Source organism: Fundulus heteroclitus, chromosome 7 (assembly GCF_011125445.2).
Source record: "Fundulus heteroclitus isolate FHET01 chromosome 7, MU-UCD_Fhet_4.1, whole genome shotgun sequence".
Classification (NCBI taxonomy): Eukaryota; Metazoa; Chordata; class Actinopteri; order Cyprinodontiformes; family Fundulidae; genus Fundulus; species Fundulus heteroclitus.
The window spans coordinates 41,775,305-41,796,016 of NC_046367.1; the positions used below are offsets into that span (position 1 = coordinate 41,775,305).

The 20,712-nt window shown below is 34.7% G+C and overlaps 1 protein-coding gene and 2 long non-coding RNA genes across 3 annotated transcripts; all 3 read left to right on the top strand.

Annotated features, from left to right (window-relative positions):
* The first annotated feature begins 171 nt into the window (after positions 1-171).
* LOC118563565 (transcription activator MSS11-like) lies at positions 172-4,028 on the top strand. The gene is made up of 8 exons (XM_036138659.1): positions 172-213; positions 2,078-2,122; positions 2,254-2,301; positions 2,624-2,671; positions 2,870-2,917; positions 3,431-3,475; positions 3,607-3,654; positions 3,977-4,028. The coding sequence occupies exons 2-8, from the start codon at positions 2,088-2,090 to the stop codon at positions 4,026-4,028; spliced, it is 324 nt and encodes a 107-aa protein (XP_035994552.1). The 5' UTR covers positions 172-213; positions 2,078-2,087.
* Positions 4,029-8,222: 4,194 nt separating this feature from the next.
* On the top strand, positions 8,223-8,818 carry LOC118563627. The gene is made up of 3 exons (XR_004931309.1): positions 8,223-8,269; positions 8,401-8,448; positions 8,771-8,818. It is a non-coding gene; the product is annotated as an uncharacterized LOC118563627 (long non-coding RNA).
* Positions 8,819-14,259: 5,441 nt separating this feature from the next.
* LOC105923633 lies at positions 14,260-16,415 on the top strand. Its single transcript, XR_004931426.1, has 4 exons — positions 14,260-14,296; positions 15,852-15,899; positions 16,042-16,219; positions 16,332-16,415. It is a non-coding gene; the product is annotated as an uncharacterized LOC105923633 (long non-coding RNA).
* Positions 16,416-20,712: the final 4,297 nt, after the last annotated feature.

Below are 20,712 nucleotides of genomic sequence, written 5' to 3' on the forward strand. Positions count from 1 at the left end.
TTATAACTGATTCTTTACATCCAAATGCGGGGGAATATATGCAGTTTGAATGACCAGTAATTATATATTCATTCATTGACCTTTCTAACTAAAGGTGGTGTTGGTTCTAAGTCTTGTGTTGATTTAATGTGCGCTGCTTTTCATGCTGTGTATTTTACTCTACAGACATTCTGTAACACAAAAGGAAAAGGAAACTGAGGCACTCAAGCAAAGGTATGTTACATATAATAATATAAAAACTCAAATTAAAATGTTCTTAATTTGGTGAGTCAGAAGTTTAGTTGTTGTGGCATTGTAAAAAACTATTTGATGACCAACTTATTCATATACTGTCACGTTCAACAATGTATGATACACAGAATAAACAATTTTAATGAAGTTGTTGTTAAACAAAAGAAGCTTAAAGCAACACATAGACACTAACTCCAGACACATGTAACTTCATATTCTTGCCAGTAGCATGTTTTCTACACATTTCCAAGAGGTAAACCTAATGACCATGACTAGATTAATCTGATATTCCTGTTGGGTTTGTGTTTGTTCTCTGGTTTAATTTGCTTGCCAGTGTTTATAACTTTTAGGCTGCAGTTACCTGGGTCTCACTCACAGTTAACTTAATGACGAAGATAACTGAAATGCTTTTACAGAACCACTAGTGATGCAAAACATAGTTAATCTGATTTCATTTGCCAAAACTGTTTAATTAAAAGCTAATTATTTTCAGGATCCAAGAGATGCAAACCAGTCAACAGCAGCAACAACACTTAAGGTAAATTATTGGCTGACTTTAGTTTAAAACCATGTTAAATACGTAAATGTTAAGCAAGAATAATTCATGGGACCTATTTAATTTCAAATAGTTCCATTAATTCAGAGTGAGCTGCTCTTTTCACTCCACAGATCTGCTTTAAAAGACAAGGAAAAGGAAACTGAAAAACTCCAGCAAAGGTATGTTACATTTTATGAAACATGAAATGGAAATATTGATAATAAGGGGAGTCAGAAAACTTTACTTGCTGTAGCGTTGTGAACAATTATTTGAAAACAAAGCTATTTAGATATTGTAATTTACAAAAAATATATGAATAAATGAACAAAGTTTATGAACTCAAAACACTGTTTTTCTCCTGGTGTTTCCATGTCATTGTCAACAAGTAGAAGTTGAATGTTGCAGTTTTAACAAACAGCAACAAACAAATATACTTAATGTAATCAAATAAATGATTTAAAGCAAAGTTCCAAACTAATGCAGTTATTTCTTTTCTTAAAGAATTCAACAGATTGAAGCCTCTTACCAACAGCTGCAATATAATGCAGAGTAAGCATTCATATTTGTACATTTTAGAACAATTTATAACTGATTCTTTACATCCAAATGCGGGGGAATATATGCAGTTTGAATGACCAGTAATTATATATTCATTCATTGACCTTTCTAACTAAAGGTGGTGTTGGTTCTAAGTCTTGTGTTGATTTAATGTGCGCTGCTTTTCATGCTGTGTATTTTACTCTACAGACATTCTGTAACACAAAAGGAAAAGGAAACTAAGGCACTCAAGCAAAGGTATGTTACATATAATAATTTAAAAACTCAAATTAAAATGTTCTTAATTTGGTGAGTCAGAAGTTTAGTTGTTGTGGCATTGTAAAAAAACTATTTGATGACCAACTTATTCATATACTGTCACGTTCAACAATGTATGATACACAGAATAAACAATTTTAATGAAGTTGTTGTTAAACAAAAGAAGCTTAAAGCAACACATAGACACTAACTCCAGACACATGTAACTTCTTATTCTTGCCAGTAGCATGTTTTCTACACATTTCCAAGAGGTAAACCTAATGACCATGACTAGATTAATCTGATATTCCTGTTGGGTTTGTGTTTGTTCTCTGGTTTAATTTGCTTGCCAGTGTTTATAACTTTTAGGCTGCAGTTACCTGGGTCTCACTCACAATTAACTTAATGACGAAGATAACGGAAATGCTTTTACAGAACCACTAGTGAAAGCATAACATAGTTAATCTGATTTAATTTGTCAAAACTGTTTAATTAGAAGCGAATTATTTTCAGGATCCAAGAGATGCAAACCAATGAACAGCAGCAACAACACTTAAGGTAAATTATTGGCTGACTTTAGTTTAAAACCATGTTAAATACGTGAATGTTAAGCAAGAATAATTCATGGGACCTATTTAATTTCAAATAGTTCCATTAATTCAGAGTGAGCTGCTCTTTTCACTCCACAGATCTGCTTTAAAAGACAAGGAAAAGGAAACTGAAAAACTCCAGCAAAGGTATGTTACATTTTATGAAACATGAAATGGAAATATTGATAATAAGGGGAGTCAGAAAACTTTACTTGCTGTAGCGTTGTGAACAATTATTTGAAAACAAAGCTATTTAGATATTGTAATTTACAAAAAATATATGAATAAATGAACAAAGTTTATGAACTCAAAACACTGTTTTTCTCCTGGTGTTTCCATGTCATTGTCAACAAGTAGAAGTTGAATGTTGCAGCTTTAACAAACAGCAACAAACAAATATACTTAATGTAATCAAATAAATGATTTAAAGCAAAGTTCCAAACTAATGCAGTTATTTCTTTTCTTAAAGAATTCAACAGATTGAAGCCTCTTACCAACAGCTGCACTATAATGCAGAGTAAGTAATTATATTTGTACATTTTAGAACAATTTATAACTGATTCTTTACATCCAACTGTGGGGGAATATATGCAGTTTGAATGACCAGTAATTATATATTCATTCATTGACCTTTCTAACTAAAGGTGGTGTTGGTTCTAAGTCTTGTGTTGATTTAATGTGCGCTGCTTTTCATGCTGTGTATTTTACGCTACAGACATTCTGTAACACAAAAGGAAAAGGAAACTGAGGCACTCAAGCAAAGGTATGTTACATATAATAATTTAAAAACTCAAATTAAAATGTTCTTAATTTGGTGAGTCAGAAGTTTAGTTTTTGTGGCATTGTAAAAAACTATTTGATGACCAACTTATTCATATACTGTCACGTTCAACATTATATGAATGTATATAATAAATAAGTTTAATGAAGATATTGTTAAACAAAAGAAGCTTAAAGCAACACATAGACACTAACTCCAGACACATGTAACTTCATATTCTTGCCAGTAGCATGTTTTCTACACATTTCCAAGAGGTAAACCTAATGACCATGACTAGATTAATCTGATATTCCTGTTGGGTTTGTGTTTGTTCTCTGGTTTAATTTGCTTGCCAGTGTTTATAACTTTTGGGCTGCAGTTACCTGGGTCTCACTCACAATTAACTTAATGACGAAGATAACGGAAATGCTTTTACAGAACCACTAGTGAAAGCATAACATAGTTAATCTGATTTAATTTGTCAAAACTGTTTAATTAGAAGCGAATTATTTTCAGGATCCAAGAGATGCAAACCAATGAACAGCAGCAACAACACTTAAGGTAAATTATTGGCTGACTTTAGTTTAAAACCATGTTAAATACGTAAATATTAAGCAAGAATAATTCATGGGACCTGTTTAATTTCAAATGGTTGCATTAATTCAGAGTGAGCTGCTCATTTTACTCCACAGATCTGCTTTAAAAGACAAGGAAAAGGAAACTGAAAAACTCCAGCAAAGGTATGTTAATTTTATGAAACATGAAATGGAAATATTTATAATAAGGGGAGTCAGAAAACTTTACTTGCTGTAGCGTTGTGTGAAGAATTATTTGAAAACAAAGTTATTTAGATATTGTAATTTACAAAAATATATAAATAAATAAACAAAGTTTATGAACTTAAAACACTGTTTTTCTCCTGGTGTTTCCATGTCATTGTCAACAAGTAGAAGTTGAATGTTGCAGCTTTAACAAACAGCAACAAACAAATATACTTAATGTAATCAAATAAATGATTTAAAGCAAAGTTCCAAACTAATGCAGTTATTTCTTTTCTTAAAGAATTCAACAGATTGAAGCCTCTTACCAACAGCTGCAATATAATGCAAAGTAAGTAATTATATTTGTACATTTTAGAACAATTTATAACTGATTCTTTACATCCAAATGCGGGGGAATATATGCAGTTTGAATGACCAGTAATTATATATTCATTCATTGACCTTTCTAACTAAAGGTGGTGTTGGTTCTAAGTCTTGTGTTGATTTAATGTGCGCTGCTTTTCATGCTGTGTATTTTACTCTACAGACATTCTGTAACACAAAAGGAAAAGGAAACTGAGGCACTCAAGCAAAGGTATGTTACATATAATAATATAAAAACTCAAATTAAAATGTTCTTAATTTGGTGAGTCAGAAGTTTAGTTGTTGTGGCATTGTAAAAAACTATTTGATGACCAACTTATTCATATACTGTCACGTTCAACAATGTATGATACACAGAATAAACAATTTTAATGAAGTTGTTGTTAAACAAAAGAAGCTTAAAGCAACACATAGACACTAACTCCAGACACATGTAACTTCATATTCTTGCCAGTAGCATGTTTTCTACACATTTCCAAGAGGTAAACCTAATGACCATGACTAGATTAATCTGATATTCCTGTTGGGTTTGTGTTTGTTCTCTGGTTTAATTTGCTTGCCAGTGTTTATAACTTTTAGGCTGCAGTTACCTGGGTCTCACTCACAGTTAACTTAATGACGAAGATAACTGAAATGCTTTTACAGAACCACTAGTGATGCAAAACATAGTTAATCTGATTTCATTTGCCAAAACTGTTTAATTAAAAGCTAATTATTTTCAGGATCCAAGAGATGCAAACCAGTCAACAGCAGCAACAACACTTAAGGTAAATTATTGGCTGACTTTAGTTTAAAACCATGTTAAATACGTAAATATTAAGCAAGAATAATTCATGGGACCTATTTAGTCTCAAATGGTTGCATTAATTCAGAATGAGCTGCTCATTTTACTCCACAGATCTGCTTTAAAAGACAAGCAAAAGGAAACTGAAATACTCCAGCAAAGGTATGTGTCATATAATAATTTAAAACTGAAATTAAAATGTTTTTAACTTGGTGAGTCAGAAGAATTTCATTTGTGGCACTGTTTAAAAAATCTGATCACCAATTTATTGATATACTGTCATATCCAACAATATATGAATGTATATAATTAGTAATTTTAATGAAGTTATTGTTAAACAACAAAAGCTTAAAGCAACACATAGACACTAACGCCAGACACATATAACTTCTTATTCTTGCCAGTAGCATGTTTTCTACACATTTTCAAGAGGTAAACCTAATGACCATGACTAGATTAATCTGATGTTGTTGTTGGGTTTGTGTTTGTTCTCTGGTTTAATTTGCTTGTCAGTCTTTATAACTTTTAGGCTGCAGTTACCTGGGTCTCACTCACAGTTAACTTAATGACGAAGATAACGGAAATGCTTTTACAGAACCACTAGTGAAAGCAAAACATAGTTAATCTGATTTAATTTGTCAAAACTGTTTAATTAGAAGCTAATCATTTTCAGGATCCAAGAGATGGAAACCAATGAACAGCAGCAACAACACTTAAGGTAAATTATTGGCTGACTTTAGTTTAAAACTATGTTAAATACGTAAATATTCAGCAAGAATTATTCATGGGACCTATTTAATTTCAAATTGTTGCATTAATTCAGAGTGAGCTGCTCATTTTACTCGATAGATCTGCTTTAAAAGACAAGGAAAAGGAAACTGAAAAACTCCAGCAAAGGTATGTTACATTTTATGAAACATGAAATGGAAATCTTGATAATAAGGGGAGTCAGAAAACTTTACTTGCTGTAGCGTTGTGTGAAAAATTATTTGAAAACAAAGCTATTTAGATATTGTAATTTACAAAAATATATAAATAAATAAACAAAGTTTATGAACTCAAAACTCTGTTTTTCTCCTGGTGTTTCCATGTCATTGTCAACAAGTAGAAGTTGAATGTTGCAGCTTTAACAAACAGCAACAAACAAATATACTTAATGTAATCAAATAAATGATTTAAAGCAAAGTTCCAAACTAATGCAGTTATTTTTTTTCTTAAAGAATTCAACAGATTGAAGCCTCTTACCAACAGCTGCAATATAATGCAAAGTAAGTAATTATATTTGTACATTTTAGAACAATTTATAACTGATTCTTTACATCCAAATGCGGGGGAATATATGCAGTTTGAATGACCAGTAATTATATATTCATTCATTGACCTTTCTAACTAAAGGTGGTGTTGGTTCTAAGTCTTGTGTTGATTTAATGAGCGCTGGTTTTCATGCTGTGTATTTTACTCTACAGACATTCTGTGACACAAAAGGAAAAGGAAACTGAGGCACTCAAGCAAAGGTATGTTACATATAATAATTTAAAAACTCAAATTAAAATGTTCTTAATTTGGTGAGTCAGAAGTTTAGTTGTTGTGGCATTGTAAAAAACTATTTGACGACCAACTTATTCATATACTGTCACGTTCAACATTATATGAATGTATATAATAAATAAGTTTAATGAAGATATTGTTAAACAAAAGAAGCTTAAAGCAACACATAGACACTAACTCCAGACACATGTAACTTCATATTCTTGCCAGTAGCATGTTTTCTACACATTTCCAAGAGGTAAACCTAATGACCATGACTAGATTAATCTGATATTCCTGTTGGGTTTGTGTTTGTTCTCTGGTTTAATTTGCTTGCCAGTGTTTATAACTTTTAGGCTGCAGTTACCTGGGTCTCACTCACAATTAACTTAATGACGAAGATAACGGAAATGCTTTTACAGAACCACTAGTGAAAGCATAACATAGTTAATCTGATTTAATTTGTCAAAACTGTTTAATTAGAAGTAAATTATTTTCAGGATCCAAGAGATGGAAACCAATGAACAGCAGCAACAACACTTAAGGTAAATTATTGGCTGACTTTAGTTTAAAACCATGTTAAATACGTAAATGTTAAGCAAGAATAATTCATGGGACCTATTTAATTTCAAATAGTTCCATTAATTCAGAGTGAGCTGCTCTTTTCACTCCACAGATCTGCTTTAAAAGACAAGGAAAAGGAAACTGAAAAACTCCAGCAAAGGTATGTTACATTTTATGAAACATGAAATGGAAATATTGATAATAAGGGGAGTCAGAAAACTTTACTTGCTGTAGCGTTGTGAAAAATTATTTGAAAACAAAGCTATTCAGATATTGTAAATTACAAAAAATATATGAATAAATGAACAAAGTTTATGAACTCAAAACACTGTTTTTCTCCTGGTGTTTCCATGTCATTGTCAACAAGTAGAAGTTGAATGTTGCAGCTTTAACAAACATCAACAAACAAATATACTTAATGTAATCAAATAAATGATTTAAAGCAAAGTTCCAAACTAATGCAGTTATTTCTTTTCTTAAAGAATTCAACAGATTGAAGCCTCTTACCAACAGCTGCAATATAATGCAGAGTAAGCATTCATATTTGTACATTTTAGAACAATTTATAACTGATTCTTTACATCCAAATGCGGGGGAATATATGCAGTTTGAATGACCAGTAATTATATATTCATTCATTGACCTTTCTAACTAAAGGTGGTGTTGGTTCTAAGTCTTGTGTTGATTTAATGTGCGCTGCTTTTCATGCTGTGTATTTTACTCTACAGACATTCTGTAACACAAAAGGAAAAGGAAACTAAGGCACTCAAGCAAAGGTATGTTACATATAATAATTTAAAAACTCAAATTAAAATGTTCTTAATTTGGTGAGTCAGAAGTTTAGTTGTTGTGGCATTGTAAAAAAACTATTTGATGACCAACTTATTCATATACTGTCACGTTCAACATTATATGAATGTATATAATAAATAAGTTTAATGAAGATATTGTTAAACAAAAGAAGCTTAAAGCAACACATAGACACTAACTCCAGACACATGTAACTTCATATTCTTGCCAGTAGCATGTTTTCTACACATTTCCAAGAGGTAAACCTAATGACCATGACTAGATTAATCTGATATTCCTGTTGGGTTTGTGTTTGTTCTCTGGTTTAATTTGCTTTCCAGTGTTTATAACTTTTAGGCTGCAGTTACCTGGGTCTCACTCACAGTTAACTTAATGACGAAGATAACGGAAATGCTTTTACAGAACCACTAGTGAAAGCATAACATAGTTAATCTGATTTAATTTGTCAAAACTGTTTAATTAGAAGTAAATTATTTTCAGGATCCAAGAGATGCAAACCAATGAACAGCAGCAACAACACTTAAGGTAAATTATTGGCTGACTTTAGTTTAAAACCATGTTAAATACGTAAATGTTAAGCAAGAATAATTCATGGGACCTATTTAATTTCAAATAGTTCCATTAATTCAGAGTGAGCTGCTCTTTTCACTCCACAGATCTGCTTTAAAAGACAAGGAAAAGGAAACTGAAAAACTCCAGCAAAGGTATGTTACATTTTATGAAACATGAAATGGAAATATTGATAATAAGGGGAGTCAGAAAACTTTACTTGCTGTAGCGTTGTGAAAAATTATTTGAAAACAAAGCTATTCAGATATTGTAAATTACAAAAAATATATGAATAAATGAACAAAGTTTATGAACTCAAAACACTGTTTTTCTCCTGGTGTTTCCATGTCATTGTCAACAAGTAGAAGTTGAATGTTGCAGCTTTAACAAACATCAATATACAAATATAATTAATGTGATCAAATAAATGATTTAAAGCAAAGTTCCAAACTAATGCAGTTATTTCTTTTCTTAAAGAATTCAACAGATTGAAGCCTCTTACCAACAGCTGCACTATAATGCAGAGTAAGTAATTATATTTGTACATTTTAGAACAATTTATAACTGATTCTTTACATCCAACTGTGGGGGAATATATGCAGTTTGAATGACCAGTAATTATATATTCATTCATTGACCTTTCTAACTAAAGGTGGTGTTGGTTCTAAGTCTTGTGTTGATTTAATGTGCGCTGCTTTTCATGCTGTGTATTTTACTCTACAGACATTCTGTAACACAAAAGGAAAAGGAAACTGAGGCACTCAAGCAAAGGTATGTTACATATAATAATTTAAAAACTCAAATTAAAATGTTCTTAATTTGGTGAGTCAGAAGTTTAGTTTTTGTGGCATTGTAAAAAACTATTTGATGACCAACTTATTCATATACTGTCACGTTCAACATTATATGAATGTATATAATAAATAAGTTTAATGAAGATATTGTTAAACAAAAGAAGCTTAAAGCAACACATAGACACTAACTCCAGACACATGTAACTTCATATTCTTGCTAGTAGCATGTTTTCTACACATTTCCAAGAGGTAAACCTAATGACCATGAATAGATTAATCTGATATTCCTGTTGGGTTTGTGTTTGTTCTCTGGTTTAATTTGCTTTCCAGTGTTTATAACTTTTAGGCTGCAGTTACCTGGGTCTCACTCACAGTTAACTTAATGACGAAGATAACGGAAATGCTTTTACAGAACCACTAGTGAAAGTAAAACCTAGTTAATCTGATTTAATTTGCCAAAACTGTATAATTAAAAGCTAATTATTTTCAGGATCCAAGAGATGCAAACCAATGAACAGCAGCAACAACACTTAAGGTAAATTATTGGCTGACTTTAGTTTAAAACCATGTTAAATACGTAAATGTTAAGCAAGAATAATTCATGGGACCTATTTAGTTTCAAATGGTTGCATTAATTCAGAGTGAGCTGCTCATTTTACTCCACAGATCTGCTTTAAAAGACAAGCAAAAGGAAACTGAAAAACTCCAGCAAAGGTATGTTAAAAAACTATTTGACGACCAACTTATTCATATACTGTCACTTCCAACAATGTATGAATGTATAGAATGTACAATTTTAATGAATGTGTTAAACAAAAGCTTAAAGCAACACAGACACTAACTCCATGCTGTGTATTTTACAGAATGTGTGTAAAATACACAGCATGAAAACCAGCGCACATTAAATCAACACAAGATTTAGAACCAACATCACCTTTAGTTAGAAAGGTCAATGAATGAATTTCTTTTTTTTTAATCTCATTGTTTTGTGAATGCATTTCTAATTTTTTTATACATCCATCAAAACCATTTCTCAAATAGTCTAAACACAGTTAGCCAAATTAAGTTTACTACAGTCCATACATGAGCTAAATGACAACTATACTCTTGGTAATCCTAACATTTTATCCTAACCCACATAACCTCGTAAGAAAAAAAAGAAATCCCTATCAATTACTTTCTTCAGTTCTTCCTTATTCATAGATATATCTACATATGTCCACTCCCATACAAACTTTGTGTTTCTCTTTTAACAAAAAGAGAGAAAAGGAACACCCAAAGGGGGGGGGGGGGGGGGGAATAAAAATAAAAGAAAGCTTTAAATATGTAGCACTAAGAGGTTCTCGAATGAAATTTTTTCACATGACAAAATCTGATCTCACTGGTCATATAAATTGCACCCAGTTTTCCAATATTTCTTAAACTTACCCAATTCTTATCTGAAGGAAAAAGTTAGCTATTCCATCATATAAATATTATGCATTACTTCAACCCAGTTGATGTTCGTTTGGGCCTCTGTGTTCAGCCAATTCCTAGTTATAGCTTTCTTACCAGCCACCAACATGATCCTTAAAATATATTTATCCTCTGAGGTTGTCAACCTTTCAATCCCTCTTCCCATGTATAAGGGTCAAATAATAGTTCAATCTGAAAAACTCACACAGAAAGAAAAGACAATTAGAAGAATTTTATTGATACAATATTTTAAGACTTCGGTGCTCAGACCTCGGCAGGAAACCTTAATGCTGAATTATACTTAATATGCATAAGCAGGTGTATGAGAACAGGGATGTTTTCCCCAGGCCTGAAACTGGTGGTGGAGTGGAGATAGACAAAGTTTGTTCAGTCCATAGAGGCTGGTTTGCGAGATGATCTGCTTGAGCTGAATTGGTGGGATCCAGTAAACTGCGTAAGCTGGTACCAGTACTTCACTAGATGTCCAGCTTGGATAAACACAGGTTTGAATGAACTGTCCATGATGAGCAAGCATGATGCGAGTGTGGAGTCAGTGTGCGTGGTCAGTGAGCAGCTGGAGGAACCAGGTGAATCTGGTGGAGTTCTCAGCCCGGCTTGGTAACACCAAGAGAGCACAAGGAAGGTTCCGGAACGGGATCCAGAACAGTGAGAGCACAGTGGCTTGACTTGAGATGTCAGAACACGAAGGGACGCTTGGAGAGGGATCCAGAGCGTGAGGCAACCTGAGAGAGACAGGAAACAGGAATTAGCGCTGGGAAAAGCGGTAAGCTGTCACGAGACAGTGGCCACTGAGGCGTACCACACAAGGTTAACACTCTGGCGTCCTCCAGCTGTCTGAGCGCTGCTTTTATGCACCACCACAGAGCCACTGAACGAGTCGCAGGTGTGCGCTCCGCCCACCTGTCAACTACAATCACCTGTGGGTAGAGGGAGAGAAAGGGAGCAGGCAGCGCTGGCAGAAATCTGCACAGCACTTCACTAATGTGGGGGCAATCATGTGGGGTTCTCGTTTTGACCCTTTTTAAGCTGCGATGGTAAGTCTGCTCAAAGGGATGCTCTTTTCCTTCCAAGGAAGAGGGCCCTCAAAGTTGTAGCAAATTTTGTTCATGCGCTTTGAACAGCTCAAAGTCAATACAAAATAACGTTGAACGGTCAGGAAAAAGAAAAGCAACCCAAATTGTGTTTGTCCTGGTTCATCCTTTTGACCTGAGGATCAATATTCCAACTCCCCGAAACCAAGAAACACATATTTTACCTTTCAGACGCTCATTCCCTATCCTGACCTCTCCTAAAATACTGTAACCGTTGTTTGTATTCAAAGTTTCTTTAGGCAAGGCAAGGCAAAGGCAAGGCAAATTTATTTATATAGCACAATTCAGTACAAAGACAATGCAAAGTGCTTTACATGATTAAAATATAGCAAAATAAAACAGAATAAAAGCAAGTAGGAATAAAATATAGATAGAAGATAGAACAAAAAAGTGGTGATTCAGTTAACTAGGACAGTTAAAGGCAATTTTAAACAAATGTGTTTAGTTGTTGATCCCTTCTGGACTCCACTGGTCAGCTGGTCACCGACACCGGGACCCCCTCTCTGCCATATCCTTAGTCGCCTCCTCTGCTGTGTAGTAGACCCTCGTTTCTACTTCATAGAATATATAGAATGCATTTTGGTCGGGAATGGTGTCTGCAACCTTATATTTTTCTCTCTCAAAACTCTTTTTGCCTCTGCATATTCCCTCCATTAATCATGGTCCAGAAATTCTTACACTTACATACAGAAAGCACTTCTTCTCCTACGCTTTCTTCACAATCTCTTTTTTACTTCTGAATCTTGTAAACTTTACCACGATGGACCTCGCCTGCGAGCCCAGAGAAGGACGCGCTGCTAGAGCTCGATGAGCTCTCTCTATCTGGATGAAAAGGGATAGCGGCAACTCCAGCTTTTCTCTCAAAAGGTTGTCAATAAAATATACCACTGACCTAGTGCCATCCTCCCTCATTTCTCCCTCAAATGTCCCTCCTGGTCCACGAGTCGTGCCTTGAAGCATTTCTGTAGCTCAATGAGCTCCATCGTAGCCTCTTCCACGAGTTGTAAACGTTCCTCCGCTTCCTGAATCTGGTTTTCGGTGTGGTCAGTCCTGTTGTTGCTGACTTTAATCTCGTTCTTAATTTCTTTGAGAGTCTCAGAATTTTCCTGGCAAAAGTCCCACAGCTCATTCAGAATTGTTTCCAAATTTGCCATATTTAGGGAAGACTCCTCAGGCTTGATTCAACACCCTCTGTTGTACGTTCGGATAATCTTGTTGGGTTTGTGTTTGTTCTTTTGTTTGATTTGCTTGTCAGTTTTTATAACCTTTAAGCTTCAATTGCCTTGGGGTAGGTGTTGCAATTGGGACACTACATCAAAGGTGCATTATAAGCAATGCTGTAAAAAGAAAAAAAAACAATTTTTCAAATTTTAAGGAGTGAAAAATATTTAGTTGATTAAATTTAAAAGTCAACAGTTTTTCTCCATTGACTCTTAAACTTCCCCTGAAACCTATTCATGTAGCATTGTGTTTAGAACTATTTAACTATTTGATAACAAGCCAAGTAAGTCTTCATTTGCTATCACCCCCCCCCCCTTCCTCATATTGAATTGAAATTACTAAAGGTTCTGTAACTGATGATATTTATAACATTGTAGAATTTGAATGCAACACAAAGACATGACTTAGAACATCAGTATTAGCTGAGGAAGACATTTTCGTCAACACAAAAAAGAGTTTCAGCTCAAAGAATATGGTTCTTTATGGATAAGTCCGGCCCTTCTCTGGACACGTTCTGCATAAATTGAGTTGAAATCCTGTAGATTGTATCCCACAATCCCCTGCACTGTCCTCAGCACTCTTGCTAAATCCTTCCTCTCCTGCACTGTGCAGCTCCCATACCTTAAAATTATGCTGAGACATAAAGCACTCTCCATGGTAGCTCTATAGGAATTCTTTAGCAGTTTAGTGGAGATGCTTTTCTGCACCTCTCCTACCTGTACCTATCCTGTTTATCTCTGAGTCTGCATGTTCTCTCAGAGCCCTTTTCTGCAAGAAAGATGTATACGGAAGATGTGTACATAATTGGATTTATGATGACAAGATTTCTGCTTACTAGAGCTGGTGGTTAACTGAAATATTGATAAATATGGAAGATCTCGACCATGGTTTTGGCCATGGTGAGGCTGCCGGGAGTTTGTGAGGGGTTAAACCAGGCTGTGATCGCTCAGACTCGGGTGCTCAGTGAACAAAACTGTAAGCTAGATGCCATACTTGCACGGCATTGCATGCTGGCTGAGGTTGAACTGAATGGTGGAATGGAAAGACTTCAGCGAAGTTTCTAACTTGATTTAGAGCAGGAATTCCAACAAATGTGATTGTTTGGGACTTGACATGAAGACAGCAGCTATGAGATGGCAACTATTGCCATCTCATAGTGAAGGTAGTGAAAAATGAATAACATCATCAAGAAAAATCTTATTTTACTGGAACATGCTCATAGCCTGTGATGTGTGTTTATAACTGCATAAATCAGATATACTTTAATAATCCCAGAGGGAAATTACTGTTAAAAAGGTAGAAAGTCTGTTTAACTAATTCTTAAATATGGTATAGCATGCACATGGCAACATCTAGATAAATATTTCTCTGTTGAATTTAAACAGAATACATGAGATGGATGAACAACTTCAAAGGACAAGGTAAATAAGTTTGTTATTCATTATTTTAAAAAGGTGACAAAATGGAAGATATCTATATTATGAATAATAATGTCCATATGAAATATTTTTACTTTTAGCCTCATTAGCCATATGTCTGATAATTTATATTTATTTGGGTGTGTTTTAACGATAAGTGACGAACAATAGAAAAATATAAACAATTTTCAGAATTGTGCTTCTCAAGGTTTCCGCAAGTTGGTCAACTACATCCCCAAATCCCAGATGAGTTTAAAAAGAGTTGCCAAAGTGCAGAGCAGGAGCAAGAACAGAGAGGAGGAAATTTAAGCCATTGATATTGTGTTGTTCCCAGCGCTACAAAATTTGATAATTTTAAATAAATAGATTAGTGAGATTTTTAGGTAAATTATTCTAGATTCAATATTTTAAAAAGGGTTTTGCTCATTTTTGTATTCATCCAGTTTGCTAATTATTTTTAATCATTTATTTGACTCTTTATAATAATAAACTGAACTCTTTTTGGTGTAGCAGTCAGTTATTCTTTGAAAACAGTTGCTGTAATAATATAATCTTAATAATATAATTCAAAGCAGATTCTAGTCTAAAAGTCTAAATTTGAGTAATTAAATATCATTGGATAGATGTTATTATGAAATTAAAGAGAATGTCAAATGTATTTATTAAAAGATGAATATTTTTGTTGTACTTAATATTTTCAATTGCAAAATTTTGCCCTCAGCCACCTGAGCAAGTGGAACAAATCCTTCTGAAAATGCAGTTGAGGGGGCGGGGGGGTCACCCAAAATCAGTACACTGGGCTGCACTCTGGACATGCCTGCTCCACAGGCTTCATTAGTCAGTTCATAAAAGACTGATCAGGGTTGTGTTCTCTATGACATGGTCCACTCTTGCTCCACCTTGTTGAGTCTCCATTGTCAATGATGCATTAGCAAGAGAACACAGCCTAACTACAATATTTAGAGATGTTTGAGATGGTCGGAGTGGGGGAACCGCAAATTGCAGGATGAACTTCCTAACTGCGCCACTGTCGTCCATCAAACACAAAAATACATCCAGATGGTTTTAGGCTTTTCTTGGACAAACAGCCTTCTCTCTGAGAGAGGTCAACATGTGAATTTTCAGCAGAAATAAAATTGAATTAGCTTCTAAAGAAAAAAAAACTGTTGCCATCAGTGATCAGCTTAAGGGCATAATTTTTGGTTTGATTGGTGTGTCTTGGTGTTAGATTTTCATGAGTGTTATTGTTTGCATGTTTGTGTTTTAAACAATTTTTAGATAATTTTTCTTTTTATTTAACTAAAAGTCCAAATATTATAAATGCTTCAATGTATGCAGTTGTCAGTGCTGAGATAAATATCTCTCTCTCTCTCGCTCTCTCTCTCTCTCTCTCTCTCTCTCTCTCTCTCTCTCTCTCTCTCTCTCTATATATATATATATATATATATATATATATATATATATATATATATATATATATACAACTCATGAGAATAGCTGTTTTTGTTCTGATCTTTAAAAAAACAAATGAAAAATAGTATTTTCTTTTACTGCACAGATCTGCTCTCCAAGAGAAAGATGAAAAACTGAAATCATTCAAAGACAGGTACTGTAAAAGTTTTTTCCTACTTTTTTCAAAGTTGGATCATCAGTTAAAATGATTTCCTTACCTGCAAAAAATGAAATGTAACTGTATAGCTTGGTCTGGTATTTATCATAGTTTTTATAATTAATGTGTGTTTTCACAGAGTGGCAGGGGATGTTGCTCTGTCAATCAAAACAGGGAAAACTGTGAGCCTTAACAACCCTGTTAATAAGAGCAGGTTGAAGGAACTGTATGACACCCTAAGATGTGACTGGCCAAAAATCAAAAACAACTTAAAGTCAAACCACATAAATCCAGACTCTGTCAAAGAACTGATCCAGGTACTGTAATGATGGCATGAAATTCAAACTGTTCTTCCTTCACATCACAACTGAAACAAGCTGTTTCTGCTCTCTCCTTGTTGCCCATTTCAATTTTATGTCATAATACCAGACAAAGTTCAGGGAGGCAAAAACTGAAATGAAAGACAGGAAAATGTTGATTGATAAAGTGTTTGGATCAAATGGTGGAGCTGCAACACAAAAGGTAGTGAAGTGTAACACTTTAAATTCGCTTTTTGTGTTCCTGCTGTGTGTCTGAACTGAGCTTTGTTCCTTCAGGCAGAACAGTACCGAAAGTTAACAATCCAGAACCTGCAGCTGACTCTGTACAATGAGAAAAATGATGCTGGTTCAAAGGTGAGTTTAATATAAAACTGATTTTTAGGTTCATGGGTTAGTTTCTTTTAATTCAAAACACCCTTGATGAAATTAAAAAAAAAAACTTTTGTTATTACTTGTTATCCACAGAAGCCCTTTCTTGGAAATAAAGCAGAAAATCCTCAGGATTTGATGGCATATTTGGACACTGAATGTTATTGGCTGGGTTGCCTGATGGCTTTGAACAACCCCCCTCTTCAACCTGACTGGGAGAATCACCCCCAGTCCATGGACAAATGGGACTTTTTCCCACAACACATCAGAGCTGCTTCTGAAAATGAGTGAAAAAAGTCAAGATCCAATGTCACTTTGACCATTTATAAACCTATTAAAATCCATGAGTATTTTCTTGGTGTTTTCCTCCGGGTTTCCTGTTCACATATAAACTGTGCAGGTCCACCATGGCAACTAGAGCATTAACTCATAGATTCACCAATTTTTTTATTCTGCTGCATTAAAGAGCTGATCCCATGTTTATATACTTCAGTTTAATTTATTTATTAGAAAACATTGTATAACATATATATAACAATATTCTGAATGCATAATAAAAGTAAATAATAAAAATTAAAAAGGACAAATTAATTTGGGCCGAAAGCCTTATATACAAGATTGAATTAGGTGACGCAATGCCTACAAACAGCGCTTCTCATGCTGCTTGTACTCTGAACCGCTAGATAAGTAAAGAGGTAACCACACTTTCTCTGTCATTGCGCAAAACTCTGGATTCAAGTAGCGTTACATATCAGGGAGGCCATTTCACTTTTTGTGTTTAATGTTTTCTTGAAACCGATCATTTTATTGGCCTTTAACGGTCAGTGTATCTTTTGGTCATTGGATTTTCGTTTCAGAAACAGGAATTGAAAAAACAAAAACAAATGGCCATTTGATTTTTGTTTTAAAATACAAAAAAGAAAATCGAAATACAAAGCGTTTGTCTTTTTCATTGTCCATAAGCGAAAAGTGAAATTTGAAAAATTATTTGAAATTCATTTTCCATTTCGGGTAAGAAAAAACAAAAATGGTTTAAAACGTAAACGAAAAAGAGGCTCGTTTGTTCATATTCCGAGACCGGAAGTGGTCACTTCTGCATTGCAAAAGCACCACATTTTTCAGGATAAAATGTCTTAAGAACCTTACGCAGATTTGATTTTAGACACGACAAAACAAGGCTTGTCATCCATACAAATCTCAGCGCAGATATCCCAGGTGAGAGGGGGAGTAAGACGATATTTTCTAAGAAAAGTGAGGCGATTTTCCAATGAACATGGTTGAGTTTACTGCGGTCAAGCCAGCCGCCACTGTGGACACGGCAGTCATGCCAGCCCTCCCTTCATTTTGAAGGTCATGCGAACACCATGCATTACGGTAGCAATGCCTGAGACTACTTTCCAAAATAAAAGCAATGTGTTTGACGTGTATCAACCTATTCTATTCTTTGTTTTGTTACACATGTGGACTTCAGTTAGTTGAAATAATTTCTCACAGCTTTATGTAATACTTCTTTATTATTCAAGCCTGCTGGTGAATATGGAAATATATATTTTGGTCATAGTCACTGTTTAGCCTGAATAATTACTAAAAAAAAAATAGCCAACAGCCTTAAACAGGCTTGCTGTTGCAATGACTCAGATAAGTGAAAATTTGCACAGGGATATTAAAACAATTGATTTTTCTAAGTGACTACTTTCACTTACAGATAACAGATTAGGATCTTGACATGTTACTCATCAAAATCCATATACATGATGTGGAATTTCTAAATTAAACCCTCCAAAATCTCTACATTAAGTCAATTTCACATAAGTTTCTGGCAATGTTGTTACTAAACGGTACATTTTCAGGGAATACTGTCACTTCAGCCTGACAGAAGAACACCTCCAGATGTTGCGCAACAAATTTCATCCACATCTGATGTGGAATTTCAAAGTGAAAGCCCTTCAAAATCTCGCTATATATTCACTTTGACCTAAGTTACTGATAATGTTGCTACTAACCCTTATATTTTAAGTTAAAGTTTTTGATTCAGAGTGACAGTAGAACATCTCCAGAGGCTGCTCAACAAAGCTCATTAAGATTTGATATGATGTTCCAACATGACTATATACACTATATTGCAAAAGTATTCGCTCCGCCATCCAAATTATTAGAATCAGGTGTTCCAATCACTTCCATGGTCACAGGTGTATAAAAACTACGCATGCAGACTGTTTTCACAAACATTTGTGAAAGAATGGGTTGCTCTCAGGAGCTCAGTGAATTCCAGCATGAAGCTGTGATAGGATGCCAGCAGGCAAAAAATCCAGTTGTCAACTTTCCTCGCTCCTAAATATTCTTGAGTCAACTGCTGTATCATGAGAAAATGGAAATGTTTGGGAACGACAGCAACTCAGCCACGAAGTGTTAGTCCACGTAAACTGTCGGAGCGGTTTCAGTGGATACTGAAGTGCATAGAGCGTAGAGGTTGCCAACTTTCTGCAAAGTCAATCACTACATGATTCCAAACTTCATGTGGCGTTAAGATTAGCTCAAGAACAGTGCAGAGAGCTTCATGGAATGGGTTTCCATGGCTGATCAGCTGCATCCAAGCCATACATCACCAAGTGCAATACAAGGCATTGGAGACACGTTCTTCTGAGTGACAAATCACGCTTCTTCATCTGCAAATCTGATGGACGAGTCTGGGTTTGGCGGTTGCCAGGAGAATGGTGATTGTCTGACTTCATTGTGCCAAGTGTAAAGTTTGGCAGAGGGGGGATTATGGTGTGGGTTTGTTTTTCAGGAGCTGGGCTTGGCCCCTTAGTTCCAGTGAACGGAGCTCTGAGTGTTTCCACAGACTAGACATCTTGGACAATTCCATTTTCTCAACTTTGTGGGAACAGTTTGGAGCTGGCCCCTGCCTCCTCCAACATGACTGAGCACCAGAGCACAAAGCAAGGTCCATAAGGACATGGATGGAAGAGTTTGATGTGGATGAACTTCACTGGCCTATACAGAGCCCTGACCTCAACCCAATAGAACACCTTTGAGATTAAATATAGTGGAGACTGAGAGCCATGTCTTGTTGTACACCATCAGTATGTGACCTCACAAATGCATTTCTGTAAGAATGGTCAAAAATTCCCATAAACACACTCCTAAACCTTGTGGACAGCCTTCCCAGAAGAGTCAAAGGCAGGTGAGTGAATACTTATACAATACAATATAGTGTATATTAGGTTTCTCAATGTATTGGAAACTAAATATTTTTTTGTCATACACAGATAAAAATAATCATTAATATGAATTAAAAAAATTACTAGCCAGTCTAAGAAGAAAGCACACAGAACATTTTTGTTGTGATCTTTCTATAATTTAGACAAAAGAGACTCTCAGTGGAACTTTGTCTTATTTGTTATTGGCTGAATGAATGTATCGCATAAAGCCTTGTTTTTCCGGGAAAGAAGGATGTCCAAGAATGAGCGAGAGTAAGTAGGCCTATGACTCTAAGATACAACAGTTAGATTCTGTCTCTTATTTTCAATATGAGAAGCCATATCACAAAGGATGACCAAAGTTTTATGAATATCGGGCTTGTTGAACTACAACATAAGAGCATCGTCCAGCTTTTTTGGACACACACACACACACACATAATTTTGATAAACTTTACGGTTGTTTTATGTTTTTAATCCACTTTCACATTTTTAAAAGTAACAAATCTGTTATCAAAAGAAAAGTATTAATTGAACCTGAATGTTAAGGTGTGTTTTACATTGATCACATTCTTGTTCAACAATAGCTGCATGCTACCCTTTCAGAATATGAACAGTGACAACATCAGATATGGATGCAATTTGTTGAGCAACATCTGGAGGTGTTCTACTGTCATGTTGAAGTGGCAGTATACACTAAAAACCATTCAATATTGACAGCAACTTAGGTCAAACTGACTTAACATAGAGATTTTGGAGGGCTTTTATTTTGAAATTTCACATCATGTAGATGGATTTCAATGAGTAACATCTTGAGATCTTAATCTGTCATCTGTAAGTGAAAGTAGTTACTTGGGCAAACCAATTGTTTTAATATCCCTGTGCAAATTTTCAGTTATCTGAGTCATTGCAACAGCAAGC

Coding starts and splice junctions, on each gene's coding strand:
- LOC118563565 (XM_036138659.1), top strand. CDS start 2,088: ATGCAAACCAATGAACAGCAGCAACAACACTTAAG. Junction 2,672..2,869: donor CAGCTGCACTATAATGCAGA/GTAAGTAATTAT, acceptor TTTACGCTACAG/ACATTCTGTAACACAAAAGG. Junction 3,655..3,976: donor ACTGAAAAACTCCAGCAAAG/GTATGTTAATTT, acceptor CTTTTCTTAAAG/AATTCAACAGATTGAAGCCT.